The sequence below is a fragment of the Gracilinanus agilis genome, chromosome 1 (assembly GCF_016433145.1).
Source record: "Gracilinanus agilis isolate LMUSP501 chromosome 1, AgileGrace, whole genome shotgun sequence".
Taxonomy (NCBI): domain Eukaryota; kingdom Metazoa; phylum Chordata; class Mammalia; order Didelphimorphia; family Didelphidae; genus Gracilinanus; species Gracilinanus agilis.
Window position 1 is genome coordinate 79,845,407 of NC_058130.1, and position 22,901 is coordinate 79,868,307.

The 22,901-nt window shown below is 34.3% G+C and overlaps 1 protein-coding gene across 1 annotated transcript in view; it reads right to left on the reverse strand.

The window, feature by feature from the left end:
* Window positions 1-9,508: 9,508 nt before the first annotated feature.
* The window catches only part of ABCA13 (ATP binding cassette subfamily A member 13), a 474,630-nt gene continuing 461,237 nt past the window's right edge, over window positions 9,509-22,901 (reverse strand). Inside the window, 3 exon segments of the mRNA XM_044676455.1 lie at window positions 9,509-9,604; window positions 10,613-10,750; window positions 14,675-14,780. Of these exon segments, the coding sequence (XP_044532390.1) occupies window positions 9,509-9,604; window positions 10,613-10,750; window positions 14,675-14,780 (340 nt within the window).

Consider the following 22,901-nt stretch of genomic DNA (forward strand, 5'->3'; position numbering starts at 1 on the left):
ATAAACCCAAAGATCCCAGCTTTGGGCATAAGAGCTCATTATTTAACACAAATTACTGTGAGAACTGGAAAACAGTATGGCAGAAAGTAGATATAGACCAATATCTCACATCCTAGATCAAGGTAAGGCCAAAATGGGTATATGACTTAGTCACAAGGGGTGATATTATCAGTAACTTAGGGGAGTATAGAATAGTTTAACTGGCAGATCTATGGAGAGGGAGAGAATTTATGACAAAACAAGAGACCTAGAATATTATAAGATGTGAATTGAATAATTTTTGCTATTTTAAGTTTAAAAGAATTTGTACAAACAAAATCAACATAACCAAGATTAGAAGGGAAACAACAAAGTGGGTGAAAATTTTCATAAGAAATTTCTCTGATAAAGGTCTAACTTCTCAAATTTATAGAGAATTAAGTCAAATATATAAGAATACAAGCCATTCCCCAGTTGACAAATGACAGGTTGACAAAAGATATAAACAAGTTGTTTTCAGAGGAAGAAATCAAAGCTATCAATAATCATAAGAAAAAGTATTCTAAATCACTCTTGATTAGAGAAATGCAAATTAAAACAATTTTAAGGTACCACCTCAAACCCATCAGATTAGCCAATATGACAATAAAGGAAAATGATAAATGTTGGGGACGTGGAGAAATTGGAACACTAAATTATTATTGATGGAGTTGTGAATTAATCCAACCATTCTGGAGGGAAATTTGGAATTATGCTCAAAGGGCTACAAAATAATGCATTCCCTTTGAGCCATAATACCACTACTAGGTCTGTATCCCAAAGAGATAAAAAACAATAGAAAGAAACTATTTGTACAAACATATTTATAGCAGCTCTTTTTTTTTAAGTGATAAAGAATAGGAAATTGAAAGAATGTACACCAATTGGGAAATGGCTGAACAAAGTGTGATATTTGATCATGATGAAATACTATTGTGCTGTAAAAAATGAACAGGATGGCTTCAGAAAGAGTTGGAAAGGCCTACATGAACTGATGTAGAATGAAATAAGTAAAACCAGGAAAACGTTATACACAGTAAAAGTAATATTATGGAATGATGAACTGTGAAAGACATATCTGCTCTCAGCAATACAATGATGCAGGATAGTTTTAAGTGGCTTATGACTGATTCCTATTCATCTTCATAGAATGAATCATTGAAATTGGGATGCAGATCAAAGAATATGATTTATCACCTTAGTTTACTTGGGTTTTTATTTGGAGTTTTTTGTTCTATATGACTATTCTCTTACAAAAAATGAATATAGAAATAGGTTTTGCATGATAATACATATATAATTCAGATCAAATTATTTACCAACTCCAAGAAGCAGAAAGAAAGGATGGAAGGAAGATCATCTGAATCATACAATTTCTGAAAACTTATGTTGAAAATTATTACATGTAATTGGTAAAACATAATATCTTTACAAAAAATAAAGTTTACCAGTCTCTATCTGCCCTTTTTTATTCATATAAAGACTTTCTAGTCTGAAAAGGATAAATAAGCTTGAGTGGATCAGACACATACACAATGACTTAGTGAAAGAGAAATGGTCCAGATAAATATTTATCAAAATCAGACACAAAATAATTTCATAAAAGTAATATTGAAATAGCACAATTACACACTCATCTGAGACAAGTAAAAGGTGAAAAGCCAGTTAACATCATGTCATTCCTACTATCACAGGGCACCCATAGAAATAAATTAGAACTTTTGACAGGTCCTTTATGCCCAGGGCATTAAGAGGAAAATAGAAAACATCAGTCCCTGAGCTGAATGTTTTATCTATCCAAAAAGAGTGGGATTGAGAAACAAGATGTTTACCTTTATCTGTTTTCATGTAGACCTTGTTCTATGAATGTTTAGAGGTTGCTACCTTAACTTTGTAGCTAAAGGAATAAGCCAGCAATGATAGTAGAGCTTCCATAGAGGTGACTGTTTTTAGTTTGGAATCAGACTTATAATTTAAATCCCTATGGTGGAATATCTCTTGCCAAAAGATGTCAGTACTTGCTCTCTCCCATTATTATGCCTATTTCTAATTTCTAATAACTGAAATCTTCTGCTCTGCCTTCCCAGAAGCCCCCTTTTAGCAATCGCTGTTAAATAGTAATCATTTTTTCTTATTAAAAAGACATTATTATCTTGAAACAGTACATCTCTTTAATTCCTTGTTAGTGATTTGTTGAAGTCCACTCCAGTCCACCATATACCTATGTACTAGCACTAGGTAGGTTCAAGGAATTATATAGAAATGAAGTAAAGGATATCATTGGAGATATATATGGTTAGAAAAAATGATGGACCACTCATACAACAGGTATGGGGAATACTCAATCAATAAACCTTGGGCTCCCCTGACATCTACACAATAGGAAAAGGAAGTGACAAATGTTCCCAGCATGTGGAGATGACCTCCAGCAGTGATGAAGGTCACTACACAGAGAGATATGTACGTCTTTCCATCCATATTATTGGAGGAATTCTAAACATCAATACTATAAGATCTATGGAAAAGGAATATTGGAATGCCACTTTTAAAAGACTCATATCTGAAAACTTGCATTAATAAATGTATTTAGATGTTTCTTCCTTCATAGTATGAATGAATTCTTCAATGTGCAAAAAGTTTTACAGGAGAATTATTACTTTTATGATTTTTATGATTATTTTTTAATGATAGTAACACTACTTTTAAGTATTGGTTCATAGATCATTAACCACATGATAAGTTGGCTAGTGGGATAAGTGTTAGGAACCCCCTTATAATTTAAGGCAAAAATTAAAGTATTTCTGAAATTCTACTTTAAATGGAAAACTTTTTTTTTAAAAAGATGTCATTTACTTACAACATTATCGGCACAATACAATTATAAGGACATAGGAGGGACCTTAGAAATCATCTAGTGCAACTTCCTCATATTATAGTTGAATAAATAAATCAAAACTTAGACATCTTCAATGCATAGCCCAAGTTGATATAACCAATGAGTAGGATGTCTATGTGGCACAACAGATATGCCTGGAGTCAGGAAGATTCAAAGTTCCCAAGTTCAAATCTAGCATCAGACACTTACTTTGTGACCCTGGCCAAGTCACTTCATGCTATTTGCCTCATTTCATCATCTGTAAAATGAGCTGGAGAAGGAAATGGTAAACTATTCCGATATCTTTGCCAAGAAAATCCCAGAAGGAGTCATGGAGAGTTGGACAACAGCAACAAGATATCTATGACCAAAACTCAGATTTCCTGCTCCAATGTATGACATAATACAAGATATGCTCGTAATTATGAAGCTGTAATAACCTCATTTGTTTGAATAAGATGCTCTTTTGAGTATGGGTATTTAATAAATAACAAAACATGTGTATACTAAGGTTTCTCCAATGTTACATTCTTTGACTTCACAGAACATTCCCAAACATTATTATCTGACCACCTAAATCAGGCACACTTGAAGCCAATTTGATAATGATAATGATATTGATAATGGAATTTGCATATATTATCTCATTATCTCACAGCTACTTAGAGAGTCCATGCTACTTTTATCCCCATTTTATATTGAGAAAACTGAAAGTGAGACTTCCATTCGGGTCACACAACTAAGCATTTGTGTCAGGTTTTAAACTCAAATCTTCCTGACTCTCGTGGCTAAACTCTCTTTACTATACCACTTAAGCTGCTTTAGCAATCATTACAAATAACTGGTTTTGAAGATGTTTGATGGACTAGAAAATAATAAATAATACTTAGATACTTCAATGAATTAGTGATCCGTGTGATAGACACTCTCGATCACTTGTCACATTATACGCCATCCATGCTTCATCATCTTGTTGGATTCTGGTCCTGATGCTGGGTTCTAAAATGATTACTGTCATTATACTCTTCACTAACAAAGATATTTGTTAAAATACATGTAGTAGATGCCTTCCTTGGAATCCAAATTATTGCTCTTAAATCAAATGCCATAGATGGGCTGGGACAATGGATGGGAAGAAATACTTCTTGAGTATTTTCCATGTCTGACTTCAATATATAGAGCTGTCATTTTCTCATATCAAGATTTCCTGTTGAGAGTTTTAATGGATGAATTTCTCTAGCTGAAAAAAATGTTTTGCATCACTGGAACAAATCTGAAACATTTTTTCTTAATTATTCTGAATTATTTGGAGTCACAGGAGAGGCTCTTTCTCCCATCACACTTGTGATTTTCACATATTTGTTTTCAATTAAATTGCTTTGATAAGTACTGGGAAATCAAAGACAGAGATGAAACAGTTCAATGTCTTTGGTGGAATGATTCAACCAGGAGTTTCATGATAGCTTTCTAGTTTAAAATGCATACCATTTTTCATCACTATTTCCACATCATTCTTTGGTCATAAGGATGAAAAGTGTACAAAATAAATATGACAATGTGGGGAGTGGAGTATTAGCTAAGCTTTTAAGCATACAAGGGATCCAGAGGAGTGTAGTTGAGGAAAGGATATATTCCAGACTCGGTGGACAGATGAGCAAAGTCACTCTTCAAATGCTTGCTGATTGAATGATTATTTAAAAAAAGAAAAATGTTTTCACTTTGACCTTTGGTATTCACTTGAAATTTTTACTTTCAGAGTATGTCTACTTTTTGGTTTTTTAAATGATATAATTTATTTTGTAAATTGTAATATTTTTTCACCAATAATAATAAATCATGTATACAAGAGGCATAGAGGCATAGATAGATAAATAGGTAGATGTACAGTTAGAAAGATAGATAAATAGATAGAAAGACAGAGAAACAGACAGAAAGATAGATAGATAGATAGATAGATAGATAGATAGATAGATAGATAGATAGATAGATAGATAGATNCAGAAAGATAGATAGATAGATAGATAGATAGATAGATAGATAGATAGATAGATAGATGATACATAGATAGATACATAGATAGATACATAGATAGATACATAGATAGATACATAGATAGATACATAGATAGATAGATAGATACATAGATAGATAGATAGATGATAGATACATAGATAGATACATAGATAGATACATAGATAGATACATAGATAGATACATAGCTAGATAGATAGATAGATAGATAGATGATAGATAGATAGATAGATAGATAGATAGATAGATAGATAGATAGATAGATAGATAGATAGATTTCTCATAGTNATACATAGATAGATACATAGATAGATACATAGATAGATAGATAGATAGATAGATAGATAGATAGATGATAGATAGATAGATAGATAGATAGATAGATAGATAGATAGATAGATAGATAGATAGATTTCTCATAGTACTTTTATCAATTCTGGTAAAGTAAGTGGTCTAAGTATTATAACCTCTAATTTATATAGAAGGAAACCATGTTACAGAGAGATTAAAGGGCATATTCAAAGTAACACAGTTAAGAGCTGGGATCTTAATTAAGGTCTCTGGGACTGATGAACATTTATTATTCCTACTATATATTACCTCTACATTTATATAAGTCTGAGAGGACATTTTAAGGAGGACATAAATAGTTTTGTGGGTAAAAAATAGAGGTAGCTAGGTAGCACAAATAGAGGTTGTAAAGGTGCCTGACGTGGAGTCAGAAAGACCTTAAATAAAATATAACCTTAGATAATTACTAACTTTGTGACCCTGGACAAGTTACTTATCCTCAGTCTGTCACAGTTTCCTCAGCTGTAAAATGGGGACAATAAGGGAAATATCTCTTAAATTTATTGTGAGAATCAAATGTTTTAATATTTGTAGAGCACTTACAGAGGACTTGGCATATAGGTATTTAAAAAATGCTTGTTCCCCTTCCCCTTCCCTAAAGATCTGAAAATGTTTGATTCAGTGGATCTGCTAATCTGCTCTGAGAAAGTTATGGAGACTGGAAGCAGCATTCTGAACAATTACTCTTCTAGTGTAGCAGATGGCCGCATCCATATTTTATTTCAGTTGTTCAGAATCTCATGCCTAGATTACTGCAACAGCACTATTGCAATGCCACAACAGCATGTTTTATGCAAATGCAACATCTTCATAGGTATGAATTCACATCTGCCAAAAGCTTTTTGACTTTATCTCTGGAATTTTTCCCCCACTTGGAATTATTGTCAGGTATAGGGACAAAAGTCAAATCAAGTCAACAAGCATTTATTAAGCACTTAGGATGCGCTGGGACCTAAACTAAACACTAGGGATATGAAGAAAGAGAAAAATAGACCTTGCCTTTGGGGACCTCACATTCTAGTGAGGGAGATCCTATTTAAACAAAATATAGACATGATACACTAGAGACAAAAAAAAGAGGAAAGTCAATAGAATTAAAGGAGATCAAGAATTATTTCTTGAGGGAAAGAATTTTATTCAAGACTTAAAGGAAATCAGGGCAGCTTGGTGGCACAGTGGCTAGAGTAAGGGAATTGGAGTCAAGAAGAGCTAAGTTCAAATCCAGCTGCATGACCCTGGGAAAGTCATTTCAACATGTTTGCTTCAGTTCCTTCATCCCTAAAATGAGCTGGAGAAGCGAATGGCAAATCAAAACAATACCTTTGCCTCCAAAAAATAGGGTCATGAGGATTTGGACACAAATGAAACAAAGAGAAGTCAAGGAAGCCAAGAGGCAAAGAAGAAGGAAAAAATGGCAGATATTGAGGAAAGTCAGTGAAAATTCCCCAGGTTGGAAGATGTAACATCCCTTGAGTGTGGAACAGCAAGGAAGCCAGGGTGGCTAAGAGGGAGAATGGACAGAGGAGAATAAGGTGTAGAGATGATAGAAAGGCAAGATCAGACCAAGTCAAGAAAAATCTTATTTGCTCTTTGAAGAGTTCCTGAGATTCATTAAATGGGAGAGAAGTGAGTGCTTTAGGAAGACCACTTTGATCACTGGATGGTGGATGGAGTAGGGAGGAGAGACTTTTAAGGCTGGAAGACCAACCATAACGCTACTGCAATAGTCCAGGCATGAATTTAGAAGGATTTGCACGAGTGTGGTAGCAGTGTCAGAGGAGAGAAGGGAATAAATGCAAGAGATGTTAAGAAGGTAGAAACCTGGGAATGTGGGGAGAAAGAGGACAGGTTGGCTGAATCCTTGATCTCCAGTGGGAAATGGTAGCTATTATTTCATTGGTGTAAAAGTTGAAGAGTCTTGCAGACCACTGAATCCAGTTCTCATTGAATGGATGAGAAAACGAGGCACAGAGATTAAGTGACTTATCCAGGTTCACAGAGCTGACAAGTATCTGAAGAAAGATTCTAAATCCAACCTTCCTGACTTCAAATCCAGCGTTCTATTAAGCATGTCATGGTGACTTTCTTTCAATTCAGCTAAGAATGAAAATGAACTTTTTAGATGTGGTAATAAGCATTGAACATTAATATTTTCCCATTTTTGAAATGTTTCAGACTATAATCTCTGCTGGAAATCTTATGAATTACTCCTGCCAGAATGCTTTTAGAAAAAGGAACATTTTTTTTAAATTTTCAAATGTTTTGACCTTAAGCCCATAGGTCCTAAGACAACAAGCAACTCCAAAGGCATAAAACATTTGCAAGATTCAAAGATGCAATGACATTTTCAACATTAACATAAGATTTGACCTTTTATATTCAGTCTTGTGGGATGTGGTCTTTAGCATGTTTTCCTCTGTTTTTTTTAAGACCTTATTCAATGGTACACCTAGAAACTTCAACTTTATGAAAACTCTAGTTGAAAGCCTGGAGAAAAAAGTATCCAAGAGTGCAATCTAGCACATGACAATACCATTCAGTTTTAAACTTCTCAACATTCAAAGGTAGCTTCATTTCCACTTTACTTGAATTAAATCGGGTCTCCAAAAACATAGCTAAAACTACAAAGAAAAAATATAACTACAAACAGAATAACATCCAAGAATTAGGCCAAATTAAAGGATACATAATTTATTCATTGCTATAAGATTGGTCATATTCAGAAGTTTTTAAAGATTTAGTACAAAATAATATTTTCTCCAGTGGTTAATGAAAATAGATTAAAATGACAGAAATCACAGTATATTTAAGGAAGCAATACATGAATATGGATCAAAGCCTCTCATGGCAAAACAATCCTTGACTGACTTATAAGGGCTAAGGTTTAAGCATTACCCTGGTAAAATGATTCCTGGATCTATATGTAGTATGTATGTCTATTAAAGTACATATATTATATGTAGTATGATAATCAATTAAGCACAGTTGGACCTATATAAATTCTTTTTTTTTAAACCCTTAACTTCAGTGTATTGTCTCATAGGTGGAAGATGGGTAAGGGTGGGCAATGGGGGTCAAGTGACTTGCCCAGGGTCACACAGCTGGGAAGTGGCTGAGGCTGGATTTGAACCTAGGACCTCCTGTCTCTAGGCCTGGCTCTCAATCCACTGAGCTACCCAGCTGCCCCCCTATATAAATTCTAATTACATCCCCTTACAGTAAAGAAAAGTATGTTATTAAAAAAACCCTTTAACCTAAATGACCACTATTATTCAATGACCCTATCTGCACAAAAGAAAAATCAATTAAAAATTAAATTAGCCACCCTCCATTGGGGTTACAGAAAATATTAACCAATATAAGTTGAGCATTTTCTGTCCTGAGAAATTCTCTGATCGCTTTTTGAACAAGGAGAACCAGAAGATATAATATATGTCAAACACTTTGAAAATGATAACACCCTCTATATATGCTAGTTATTAATATTATTTTAGAAAAATAGATTTGAAAATGGCAATTTTATTCCAATAAAGAGTAGACTCCCTCTCAAAATGACAACATTTTAAAATATTTCATTTTATAAAACTATGAAAGATAGCATTTAGTCAAAATGTTATTGTTCAATATTATATCCTTGCGGCTTTTTACTTGTATTCCATTAAACAGAATCCAAGTCTATTCTTCTTCAAAACAAAAGAAATTAAGGCCAAAGTCAAGAAAAGAACAATTTATCACAATTAAATCTCTTCCTTCTTCCCAAAAGAAATATTAAAACCTGAAGGCCTGAGGAAGTATTCTGTCATGGATAATTTATGGGACCTTTTCCAATTTATTTAATATGGCTACGGGGCTAAAGAATAAGTGTTTTAATGTATATAGAGAGCAACATTTGTGCAGCAGAAAGACTACATTTTCCTTGTTACAGCATTATAGCTCAATGAATTCATGATTTGAAAGGGATCTCATTTGAGTTGGTGAATAAAAACAATGTATGTTAATATATCCAGTGGAAATAGAACCAGACCCAGAATCAATAGACCTTGGTTCTTGTCTATTCCGTGAATTATCTGTATGGCTACGTACAAGTCACTTATGACTCTCAGACTTATTGTTTTCTATTCAAAGGAAAGAGAAGAGCTTGGCTGTTGCCCTCACAGAACAATGAGCCCTTCCCTCTGAGGAGAATTGTTTTCCATTCCTTAGGACTTCTTTGGTGGAAGTATTTCATGGAAGCTAGATGGACACAGAATATGGACGTATATAGTTGTTGGAAAATTCAGGAGTAGAGTATGGAGTTTGCTGCTCCTGAGTTGCAAAGCTAATAAAGACCTGTAAGACACAAGGTAAATAATGAATATTATTAGAAGGCTAAGCAAAAGGAGTGACCCAATTATTATGGTCTCAACGCCTCAGAAAGCTGTTCCTGCTGCTCCTCTCAAGGAAAATTTACTCTTATCTTTGCTGAAAACAATTTATATTATTAAATTAGATGCTTATGTTCCCAAATTTCAATTCAAAAAATTTTACTATACGTTGTGATCTCTTCCTTTAGATTGTAAGCTCCGTGAGGTCAGGGATTATGTTTTTCCTCATTTTAAAATCTCTAACATTTAGAACAATTCCTGGTTCATATTAGGAGCTTAATAAATTTTTATTGATTGATTACATTAATCTTTCCACTGTATCCTATTTCCTTCTTTGGTAAAAATTACAACTCATTAATAATAACAATGATAGTTACTTTTATATCAAAAAATATTGTTTACAAAGCATTTTCCTCTTTGTAAAAAATAGAAAAAGTACTATTTTTCCATTTATTACATAGGAGAAAACAATGGTTTAGAAAATTTAATTGATTTTCTCAATTATATTAGGATTACATCAGAATGAAATAGTTACCTAGAATATGGAGCCCTAGATTTAGTAAGAAAATCTAAATTCAAACTCAGCCTTATGATTTCTTCATGACCCTAAGTCATTTAATCTCTATTAGAAAGTTTTTTATAGATGCAAAATAGATATTTTAATAGCAACAACCTACAGGGATACTGTGAAGACAATCAGAAATGCCATTTTAAAATTGTTTTACAAATGTTAATGGCCAACTAAATTATTATTTAGTAATGTTACTTTATTTTTGTATATAGTATAAAATAAACATTATTTTTCCAAAAAAATCATAGTTAAAACAAAAAATTAAGTAATTATATACTAAAACTATGTTTTGGCTTTTAAAAATTAATGAAGCTTCTAATATTTGTTTATTAAGAAAACTTAAACAGTGTTTTATGTGTCTAAAAATATCTGATGGAAAACCCCAAATAAAAAACACAATACCTGTTCTAAAGTAGTTTGGTTAATAGAGTAGTGTTTAATATTCAGCAAAGTCTTATTGTTCTCTAGAATTGTGAACAAGTCTGCCAAGCACCCCCATCTTTGTGGCACATGGTATTCCAATAAATTAAGATGTTGTCCCTAAAAATAAAATCACAAAATGAAGTTAGTACACAATAGAGCAATCAAAATCCATAGATTTGCTATGAAATCTTTTTTATATGCCCACCCCCATCCCAAATAGCACATAAATACTATAAACAAGTTCAGATTGCCCTCTAGAAGATGGATGAACAAATAATATTTATTGATAATGGAACTTGGTGGAAGAGAGAAAGAGAAGTTGAGGTGAATGCTCTCAATTTCTTTTTTCTACAGAAAGGAAGACTTTAATATGTATGATTAAGTCCCCAGGACCAGATGGATTCACAAGTGAATTCTATGAAACCTTCAACTAATTCCAATACTATAAAAACTATTTGACATAATAAGCAAAGAAGGAATTCTACCAAACTCCTTTTATGATACAAATATGGTACTGATCCCAAAGCCGCATAGATCAAAAACAGAGAAAGAAAACTACAGACCAATTTCCTTAATGAACATAAATGCAAAAATCTTAAAAAAATACTAGCAAAGAAACTCCAGCAAGTGATCACGAGGGTTAATCATCATAATCAGGTGGGATTTATACCAGGAATGCAAGGATGGTTCAACATTAGGAAAACCATCCACATAATTGACCATATCAACAAGCAAACCAACAAAAACCACATGATTATCTAATAGATGTTGAAAAAGCCTTTGACAAAATACAACATCCATTCCTATTGAAAACACTGGAAAGTATAGGAATAGAAGGTCTTTCCTAAAAATAATGAACAACATATACCTTAAACCATCAACAAGCATCATATGCAATGGGGATAAATTAGAAGCCTTCCCAATAAGATCACGTGTGAAACAAGGATGTCCATTATCACCTCTATTATTTAATATAGTACTAGAAACACTAGTAGTAGCAATTAGAGAAGAAAAAGAAATTGAAGGTATCAAAATAGGCAATGAGGAGACTAAGCTATCACTCTTTGCAGATGATATGATGGTCTACTTAAAAAATCCTGGAGAATCAACTAAAAAGCTAATAGAAATAATCAACAATTTTAACAATGTTGCAGGATACAAAATAAATGCACATAAATCATCAGCATTTCTATATATCTCCAACACATCACAGCAGCAAGAGGTAGAAAGAGAAACACCATTTAAAATCACCCTAGAGAATATGAAATACTTAGGAATCTATCTAACAAAACGAACACAGAAATTATATGAAAACAACTACAAAACACTTTCCAAACAATTAAAACTGGATCTAAACAATTGGAAAGCCATTGATTGTTCATGGGCAGGATGAGCTAACATAATAAAAATGACCATTGTACCCAAATTAATTTACCTATTTAGTGCCATACCTATCAAACTACCAAAAACTTTTTTACTGAATTAGAAAAAACTATAACAAAGTTCATTTGGAAGAATAAAAGATCAAGAATATCAAGGGAAATAATAAAAAAAAACCATGAAGGAAGGTGGCCTAGCAGTATCGGATATTAAACTATACTATAAAGCAGCAGTCATCAAAACAATATGGTATTGGCTAAGAGACAAAAGGGAGGATCAGTGGAATAGACTTGGGGTGAGTGACATCAGCAAGACAGTGTATGATAAATGCAAAGACCCCAACTTTTGGGACACAAATTCACTATTTGACAAAAACTGTTGGGAAAATTGGAAAACAATATAGGAGAGATTAGGTTTACATCAACATCTCACACCCTACACCAAGATAACTTCACAATGGATGAATGACTTGAATATACAGTAGGAAAGTATAAGAAAATTAGGTGAACATAGAATAGTATACCTTTCAGATCTATGGGAAAGGGAAGATTTTAAAACCAAAAAAGAGTTAGAAAAAATTACAAAATGTAAAATAAATAATTTTGATTATATTAAATTAAAATTTTTTTGTACAAAGAAAAACATTGCAACCAAAATCAGAAGGGAAACAACAAACTGGGAAAAAAATCTTTATAACAAAAAACTCTGACAGAGGTCTAATTACTCAAATATACAAGGAGATAAATCAATTTTATGAAAAATCAAGCCATTCCCCAATTAATAAATGGGCAAGAGACATGAATAGGCAATTTTCAGATAAAGAAATCAAAACTATCCATAAGCACATGAGAAAGTGTTCTAAATCTCTAATAATTAGAGAAATGCAAATCAAAACACCTCTGAGGTATCACCTCACACCTAGCAGATTGGCTAAAATGAAAGAAGGGGAGAGTGATGAATGCTGGAGGAGATGTGGCAAAATTGGGACATTAATGCACTGCTGGTGCAGTTGTGAACAGATACAACCATTCTGATGGCAATTTGGAATTATGCCCAAAAATCACTAAAAGACTGCCTGCCCTTTGATCCAGCCATACCACTGCTGGGTTTGTACCCCAAAGAGATCATAGATAAACAGATTTGTACAAAGATATTTATAGCTGAGCTTTTTGTGGTGGCGAAAAACTGAAAAACGAGGGAATGTCCTTCAACTGGGGAATGGCTGAACAAATTGAGGTATCTGCTGATGATGGAATACTATTGTGCTCAGAGGAATAATAAACTGAAAGAATTCCATGTGAACTGGAAAGACCTCCAGCAAATGATGCAGAGTGAAAGGAGCAGAGCCAGAAGAACATTGTACACAGAGACTGATATACTGTGGTAAAATAGAATGTAATGGACCTCTGTCCCAGCAGCAATGCAATGACCCAGGAATATTTTGAGGGACATATGGTAAAGAAAGCTACCCACATTCAGAGGAAGAACTGCAGATTGGAAACACAGAAGTAAAATAACCGCTTGAATACTTTGGCTGATGTGGACATGGTTGGGGATGTAGACACTAAAGGACCACACCAATGCAACTATCAATAATATGTAAATAAGTCTTGACTGATCACAAGTGTTAAAACCAGTGGAAATGTGCATTGGATATGGGGGTGGGGGGCTAAAGGGGGGGTGAAGGGGAAAGTAAAACATGAATCATGTAACCATGGAAAATTTTTTCTAAAAAATAAAATATTTAAATCATAAAAAATTTTTAAATTTTTAATTTTTAAAAATTTTTAAAAATTTAAAAAACAAATAAAAACAAAGGACAACCACAAAAAAATGGAAGAAAAATAAATAAATTTATAGTAATGCCTTCTAGAGGGAAGAATGAGATCAAAGATTGGATCAATAGTTTTTGTAGTAGGAGGGCCAAGTTCCTAATCCATGATAATAAATAAATAACACAATAACCATGAAGATGATAATGGAGAAGGGTATAATCTTATACCCAACAATTTCTATCCAGATAATCTAATTTATTGAATATGGGCAAAAAAGGTTTTAATGATAAATGTCAATACAGTTGAAGGAAGGAAGGTCAAAAATAAGCACAAATAACTTAATAAAATAGTGTCTAACAAGATCAGAAGTCAAACTCATTGACTTATTTGTCATATATATATGACAAATAAGTCATATATATAATATATATATTTGCATATATATATAGGCACTTTTTGAGATTTTGAAATGATCTTACATTTTTTCTAGAACTACATATTTTGCAAAGCCCTAGAGCATTATGAACCCAGAAAAAACAACATATTTATAATCACCTATTAAAATCTGGCACTCTAAAAATATGAGTTTTATACTAAGGCTATCTCTGGGGAATAGAAAGCTACTGCCATAATACCATCTACATCAGTTAGATCCAGCAAGCTGCCTCATTTTCCTTAGAGTTGCTGAGTAAAACCAGCTGCTCACATTATCGTGGAGAAATAACAATTTCTTGTGTCTTCTAATGTGGTCAAAGCAATTCCATTTTTTATATTACATTATAAAAATAAGAAGGAAAACATGCAAAGACATACTTATCAACCCTTCCTATTAGAGGTCACCAAATAAATGATGTTTCAAAACAGTGATTTAGAATTTTGGTATTACCTTAAATAAGATTCCTGGGAAATGGAGATTGAGACAGTCAGAGATGGCATGATGTTGACCTGTTTCTTGGCTTAGCCAAACTTTAACAATATATCCAGCTCCAAACCTGAAAGGTGAGTAAAACAGATGAGTGACTTCTACATCAAATGCTTACTTCTGTATTGTATTCCTACAATTTACCCAATCTAAAATTACTCAAAAATATTATTCTCCTAGGTCAGGCTTTCTCTCATACTGAACAGTTTATTAACAATCATTCATCACTACAAAAATGATAGTAATTCTCTGTTTATGTTGAAAATCTTCAAAATGAAATCAACTCAGAAAATGACTCCTCTTTAGTGTCTCTCATTCCCTATGGATCCTCCCTCCTTCTGGTTGGAGAAGTTAGTGGAAGGTAGATACTGGAATTTCCTCCATGATCTTTCTGTTTTTAAGGATAACTTCCAGGGAAATCTCCTTATCATTTCCCACCTGACTACTTTCCTATCCTCGTCATCTCTAGACTCTCATTCCTTTACAAGAAGAAATCAACTCAACAGCTTACCCCTCCCCAGATCATTTGGTACCCTGGCATGAAATCATCATGCCCAGGGCCTCATAATCTCACCAGCATCCTCATTTTCTCATGTTGTCTTCCTCTTTGGATTGTGAGCATCTTGAGGTCAAAATATGTCTTACATTTTTCTTTGCATCCCAACCATTTAGCACTCTATGAATGTTTATTGACTCCAATTCTGACTTTGGATTCAAAGCATAAATTCATCTGAATCTATTTGTGGAATTTCATATTGCATATTATGGAAAGAAAAAAGGGAACAAGATAGTCAACTAGCCAATGAGCGAGACAGCTTTGGGAAAGGCTATGAGATTTGGAATTGAAAAGCCTTGATGACAGTAGCAAGAAAGTGTTCGATAAACCCAAAGATCCCAGATTTTAGGACAAGAACCCACTATTTGACAAAAACTGCTGGGAGAATTGGAAAACAGCATGTGAGAGACTAAGTTTAGATCAATATCTCACACCCTATACCAGTGGGTAAATGACAAATATAAAGAGGAAAATCATAAGCAAATTAGGAGAACAGAGAATAGTATACTGGTCAGATCTATGGGAAGGGAAAAGGAATTTAAGACCAAGCAGGAGACTTGGTCTTAAACTACAAAATACAGAATGAATAATTTTGATTATATTAAATTAAAAAGTGTCCGTACAAACAAAACCAAGGAAACCAAAATTAGAAGGGAAGAAACCAACTGGGAAAAATTTTTATAACCAAAACCTCTGACAAAGGTCTCATTTCTCAAATTTATAAGGAGCTCAGTCAAAAAAAGCAAGCCATTCCCCAATTGACAAATGATCAAGGGATGTGAATAGGCAGTTTTCAGAAAAAGAAATCAAAACTATCAAAAAGCACATGAAAAAGTGTTCTAAATCTCTCATAATTAGAGAAATGTAAATAAAAACAACACTGAGTTACCACCTCACATCTAGCAGATTGGCTAATATGACAGTAAAGGAAAATAATAAATGTTGGAGGGGTTGTGGCAAAATTGGGACACTAATGCATTGCTGGTGGATTTGGAAATTAATCCAGCCAATCTAGAAGGCAATATGGAATTATGAGCAAAGGGCCTTAAAAGAATGTATATGCTTTGATCCAACAATATCACTACTATGTTTGTATACCAAATAGATAATAAGGAAAAATGCTTGTACCAAAATATTCATAGCCCCACTCATTGTGGTGGCAAAAAACTGGAAAATGAAGGGTTGTCCTTCAATTGGGGAAACATTATGGAACAATCCAATGTGGTGGATTTTGCTACTAGTAGTAATGCAACAATCCAGAACATTCCTGAAGGGCTTCTGGGAAAGAATGCTGACCACATTGAGAGAAAGAACTATGGGAATAGAAATGGAAAAGAAGAACATATGACATCACTTATCACATATATATATATATATGGGTATGTGATTTGGGATTTAGCCTTTAAAAGATCGTTCTATAGCAAAAATGAATAATATGGAAATCGGTATCAAGTGATAACATTCATACAACCCAGTTGAATTGCTTGTCAGTTCTGGAAGGAGGGAGGGAAAGAAAATTAATCATGTAAACATGAAAGCATGAAAACATATTAAAATAGAATATATGATATGTTTAAGTATAATATATTCAATTTGTACATAATACTACAGACAAAATATTAGTGACATAAAAAAGAAAAGCCTTGATGATCAAGCTATTCACTTAGCTTCTCTTTACCATAATAACCCATCTATAAAATGAGCGAATTTGACAAAGTGATCATAAAATTCTAGCATTTTTGTCAGTATGACAATATATGTATTAAATTCCTGTTATATACTAGTCATTATGCTAAATTCTGGGGATAGAAATAAAGGCAAAAGATAGTCTTTGCTCATAAGGAATTCACTACCTACTAGGGAAAACCATAGACCAAAAAAAAAGTGTTCAAATAAGCTTTATACAGGATAAATAAAAATTAATTAAGAGAAAGAAGACATTCAACTTAAGAAAAAATGGGAAAAGCTTCTCGGAGCAAGTAGGATTTTATTTGAGTCTTAAAGATGGTAATACATGGACAAGAAGAAGGGGAACATTCCAAGCATAAGGGTCAGCAAAGGAAAATGCCTGGACCCAAGTGATTTTATTCATGGAACAGCAAGAAGGCTAATGTCACTAGACCATTAGACAGAAGAATAAGTAGACGTTATGGGATAGAAGATATAAGAAGACTGGAAAGGTATGGAGGATAAGTTATGAAGAGCTTTGAATGTCAAACAGATGACAGTAAATCCATTGAGCTTATTGAATATGGAGAGGACATGGCTTGACTGGCATTTTTAGAAAAATCATTTTGGTGGCTGACTGTAGGATATACTGGAGTAGGGAAAAGTCTTACATCAGGCAGATCAACCATTTCATAGTACAGGCATGAGGTGATAAAGGTCTACTCCAAGCAGGGGCAGTGTAAGAGAAGAGAGTAGGAAGTCATTGTGTGATTTTACAAACAAAAATAATAGGCTTTGGCTACAGGTTAGATATATAGGGTGAGACATAATGAGGAACTAAGGATGATACCCAAATTGCCAGCCTAGAGGTATGGGAGGATGCTGGTGTCCTCAATGTTAATAGAGAAATTTAAAAGGAGGGAAGGTTTGGAGAAAATATGAGTTGAGTTTTGGGCATGTTGAATTTAACATGTCTATTTGAAATCCAATTTGAGATGTCAGAAAGACAGTTAGAAATTTGAGATTAGGGGTCAGCAGAAAGGTGTTATGTTGATTTTAACAGAGATATTTGGGAAGCTGAAGGGATGGCCAGTTATCAGTATCTTGCTAGACTCACTCCTCCCCCACTGACAGGCTTGAGTGAAAAGGGAGGGGCACAATCCAGCTCAGTCCTCCCTTCTCCCTCCTCCCAAAAAGCAGTTAGAAATCAGTTGGAAATGGTCATTGGACTGATGTCTTCTGGCAAGGCCAACCAAAGCAATTCTCTAATGATGTTGTCTTTTCTCAATTTATTTCGCCACAGGTTTGACTAAGGGGTAGTAGGAAAAGCTTGATGTTTTGTAGTTAACAGGGACAGACGAATTTGACTTGAATGGGCCGGACAGCTGAAGGAAACTTAGCTGAAGATGGATGTGAGTATTCCCAAAATAATAAACAGGCACTACTCCCAAAAGATGAAGGTTTACTGATAAAAACGAGGAAGGGAAGGAAGGGAGGGGTTTCAAGGATTAGGATAAGATCTGGGAAGCACTGAACTGTTAGGTAGAAACAGCCCCTCTCCCCAGAAGGGAGAGGTAATCTTTATAACTAGCTTGCCCTCAAAGCCTATAATTATCACTTTTAAAATCTAAAATAACTAAATGGTAACAATAATGCTATTGCAGGAAAGATCTAGTTCAGCTAAACAGGTTAGGAGCAGTGAAGAACCAAAATGGCTTTTGCCACAGGCCACCAAAGCTATCCAGAACTGGCATCAGCAAACAGAGTGACCTGCTCACTTCAACCCCCAGGAACCAACTGCCCCTAACTTTCCTAAACTGATCCTCACCCAGAGTTCTCTAGGAGGGGGGCCTGGAATTCTGGGTTGAGGCTTGACCCTGTATCTTGCAGGAATTCCACCCTGCCATTTCCATGATACAAAGGTTAGGATTAAATAGGCAGATTTGGTAATCATCAACAAAGAGATTAAAATTAAATTTAAAAAACTGATGACATTGCTAAGTGAGGTTGTAGAGACCAAGAAGTGAAAAGGGACTAAAAAAGAACCCTCTGGGATATCCATGGTTGGACATGATTTGTTGAGAATGCTGTAGAAGAGATTGAGAAGAACATTCAGATAAAAAGAAGGAAAACCAGAAATAAGTGGAATCTCAAAAACTTGGAAAGAAGAATCAGGTAGAAGAGGGTAATCAAAGTATCAAAGACTTCAAAGAGGTTGAAAATAATAAGGACTAATAAAAGACCATTGGATTTGGCCATTAGAAGATTTGGTTTTGACTGAATGATGAGGTCAGAAGCCATATTGTAGGTGGTTAAAAAAAATAATTCAATCATATACCGTTAGTCTGTGATCCAATAATCCTATGAGCCTGGGCCATAGGCTAAATGCCTAAGAATTTACTAAAATGCTGAAGGAAAAACGACATGTACCACTTAGATAATTTGAGAAAACAATTCCATATTTCTTCATGTATAAATAAGTTCTCTGTCCTTTTGGTCTGATTTTGGTTTGATGGACAGTCAGGGCTAAGAAGGATAGTTAGCCCAAGAAATATCTTTCTTGGTACAGTGGTAAAACTAGTGATAAAATAATTCATAATTACATAAAGGATGCCTCATTAGAGCTACAAACTAATCTCATTCACCATTTATTCATTCATTTGCTCATTCATGCATTCTTATGTTTTTGTTGAGTTATTCCTATAATATGCATCATAATAATAACAATAATAATGGGCATAGCCAAAATTTATGAAGCACTATATGTCAAGCACTGTGCTAATTGTTTTACAAATATTATTTTCTTTTAGCCTCAAAACTACCCTGGCAGGTAAGTATTATTATTATCTTCATTTTTACAGATGAGAAAATTAATGCAAACAAAAGTTAATTGACTTACCCAGGGTTATTCAATACTCTATCCACTGTGCCACCTAGATGCACCCAGAGGGTTTTCAGAGCTTTAAAAAGTAATTTATTTATTCAGCAATTTTGAGGAAATAGTATGTTCCTGATTTAGATAGCTATATGCGACTATAATCTCATATAAAGAAAAGGGATAGTTTGTCTTGTCTCTAAACTCAAGGAGCTTATGGAGACAACATTCAAAAATATTAAAAGTATGTACAAAGAAGCTGAATGCGAGGTAAGTTGGGAATAACCAAAAAATTAAGTTATTATATACACAATGAACTCAAAACTGTTGATCCAAAGAAAATAAGAGTTCTAGTAACTTCTTTTACTTTAAATATTTTTCCATTATAAGAAATTGTAGTGAAGTAAAAGTTTCTTGGCAAACAAAAGCCATGTCTTAAATATAATTAAATGGGAGTATTTAGTTCTTTAATCAATCTAATGAATTGTCACTGTAACAAAAATCAGAATTACATGCTAAGAATTGATATGCTCTAACCAAAGTTCAAGTTTTTCCTTTTCCCCCAAAAGATTATTATCAAAGACTCAGCAAGTTAACTAGTCTACAATCTCATTGATTTGGTTGTGCCCTCCCATAACACAGACAACAAACAATTAATGACTTTTCATCTGAGGCGATTCTTATCCGGGGTGTTCTTTCCATACGATTAACATCGAGGTTCCACTCAGTGCTCTGGAGGCTTTCCTCATTTATTCTTTAAGTCATTAGGAAACTAGTGGATCTCTTTGGCTGTACACCTGATAGTTTCTTCTCTGGCTACACTATAAGACCATTTTTCCTTTTTATCATACATTTCCTTCATAAAACTTTTCATCTTCTTTCTTGTTGAAAGTACCTCATTGCTTAGATGTTCCAGTTTGTTCACATTCATCACACACTCTATGTGACATTTATTTTCAATTCTTTGGAGGGTTTTTTATCCACATCTCTCTGTTATATAACAAAAACAGTAAAATGTTGCCATTAATTAGATGGGTTATGGTGTTTTCTTGGTGCTGATAAGAAATTTGGGACTTATAGGTCTTTTGCAATTTCCTGGATGCAATTCTTCCTATTCAACCTATTCAACTCTGACCTCAATGCTTTGTCTAGTGTCAGTCTTAGATATTAAGTGCTGATGGGCAAGTCTACAAGTTTTACTTCCAAATGCATAATATATTCTGGGAAATATCCGTCCTTCATCCACTTGGCCTTCCCTGTGTTGATGGTCTGGCTAATCTCTTTTATACACTTATGTATCAGGGCTCAGAGAAGACTCACAAGTCTGGCATGAGGGCTGGCCAAGTGCTTCGCAGGGCTGTGATCCTCCTCTTGTGTCCATCTGACACCTCACTCTCACCTGGGGCTCCCAGAAGCTGGAGAGTGGACAGTGACTGCACCCTGGCAAACAGTCTCAGTGAAGAGGCTAACCCAGGTGGAGGCTGACAGACAGGCCTGAGACTCAGGGGTGATTCAGGGGATGCGTGGGAAGATGCCCCCAGGCAGAAGGAGCCAGTGAGAACAATTTGTTTCAATGCCCATAAAGGTGGCACGAACAGGTACTGTGGAGCATCTGAGCATCAATGAAGCCAAGGTCATCTCCTGCATCCTGAGCCATCACCAGCCATCTTGGTTTGGGTCTTGCCATGAGAGAGTGAGGCCAACTTGGGCAACTCTGTCTCTTTTAAATCCAATTTATGTGCAAGTCAGAAGACCTCACCCCATGCTGTCATTTTGGTCTTCTTTGAGTACAAAGAACAACCACCAACCAGATTGGGTAGTTTTGGCATTATTCTGGGACTAGATGTAACCAATATAATTACTAAAGCATCTGGACATGAAATGAATCCCTCTTCATTTTGGAAAAGGTATCCCTCTTTATTTTGGACTATGTATTGGAACTCGAGATATATTTAATTTGGAGGATCTTATTGAGCTCTTAATATAATACCTCTACCTTTTCTCTTCCAGCTAATATTGGTACAAAAGTTGCAATTATTTCCATAGTGGCCTTTTTGTAAATACTTATTACAATATGAGATAACCAAATGTCCCATGAAATTATGTTTTACTGCCTTTGAATAAATGATAAAAACGATTTTGCTAACTCTTTAATGTCTGTTCAAATAAGTCACCCTTCACATTTACCTTTAGCTTCCTCATATCTTTAAATTCCTTTTCTATAAAGGCTATAAAGATTGAAAAGTCTCAGCAGCTTCAGAAATATATCCACTCAGTAGCCACTGTAAGAAATAATTTCATCAAGAGTACTAACAGATACATTTAAATGGATATAGTGTAGAAATAGTTTCCATATCAGCATCATTTGCCCTGACTTTTGTTCTGTCCTCCACAACTATCACTGCAGAACCAAAAGGAGAGGTCACATAGGACTGGGGAATAGTTTTGTAGTTTTTTCTTTGTTTTATGGATTGCTATTTGCAAATAAAATAATCTTAACTAATTGGCCAGCCCACTAGTCATTAGTCTTTCCATATGTACTTAAACCAATAGAATCACTCTCTTTCTTGAGGCATTTCTGAAGCCTTTCGAGCACTGAAGGAAGTTCCTGAGCTTAAGCACTTCTGGCATAGTTTGTGAGAAAAAATGATTATTTCCATACCATCAGATAGCATGGCAGGACTTTGTCAAGTCAATAAGCATTTATTAAGTACTTCCTATATATCTGTTTTTATCTTTATATCTCTATGTTTATATAGAAATATAATATTCACTATGTACTAGGCACTGTGCTAAATTCTAGGGTTAATAGAAGGAGAGGCAGGAGCTCAAAGTTTGAGGAGCTCGAAGTCATGGAAAAAAACAACACATCGACAACTATACACAAACCTATGTACAGGAAAAATTGAGTCAATAGAGGGAAGATAGTAGCATTAAAGTTTCTTGTAGAAAGTAAGATTTTAGCCAGAAAGCCATGAAATCTAGGATATAGCTATGAGGGAGGGGGGGAGGGAGACAGAGAGGGAGAGGAAGAGAGAGTGGGGGAAAGAGAGAGAGAGAGAAAGAGAGAGAGAGAGAGAGAGAGAGAGAGA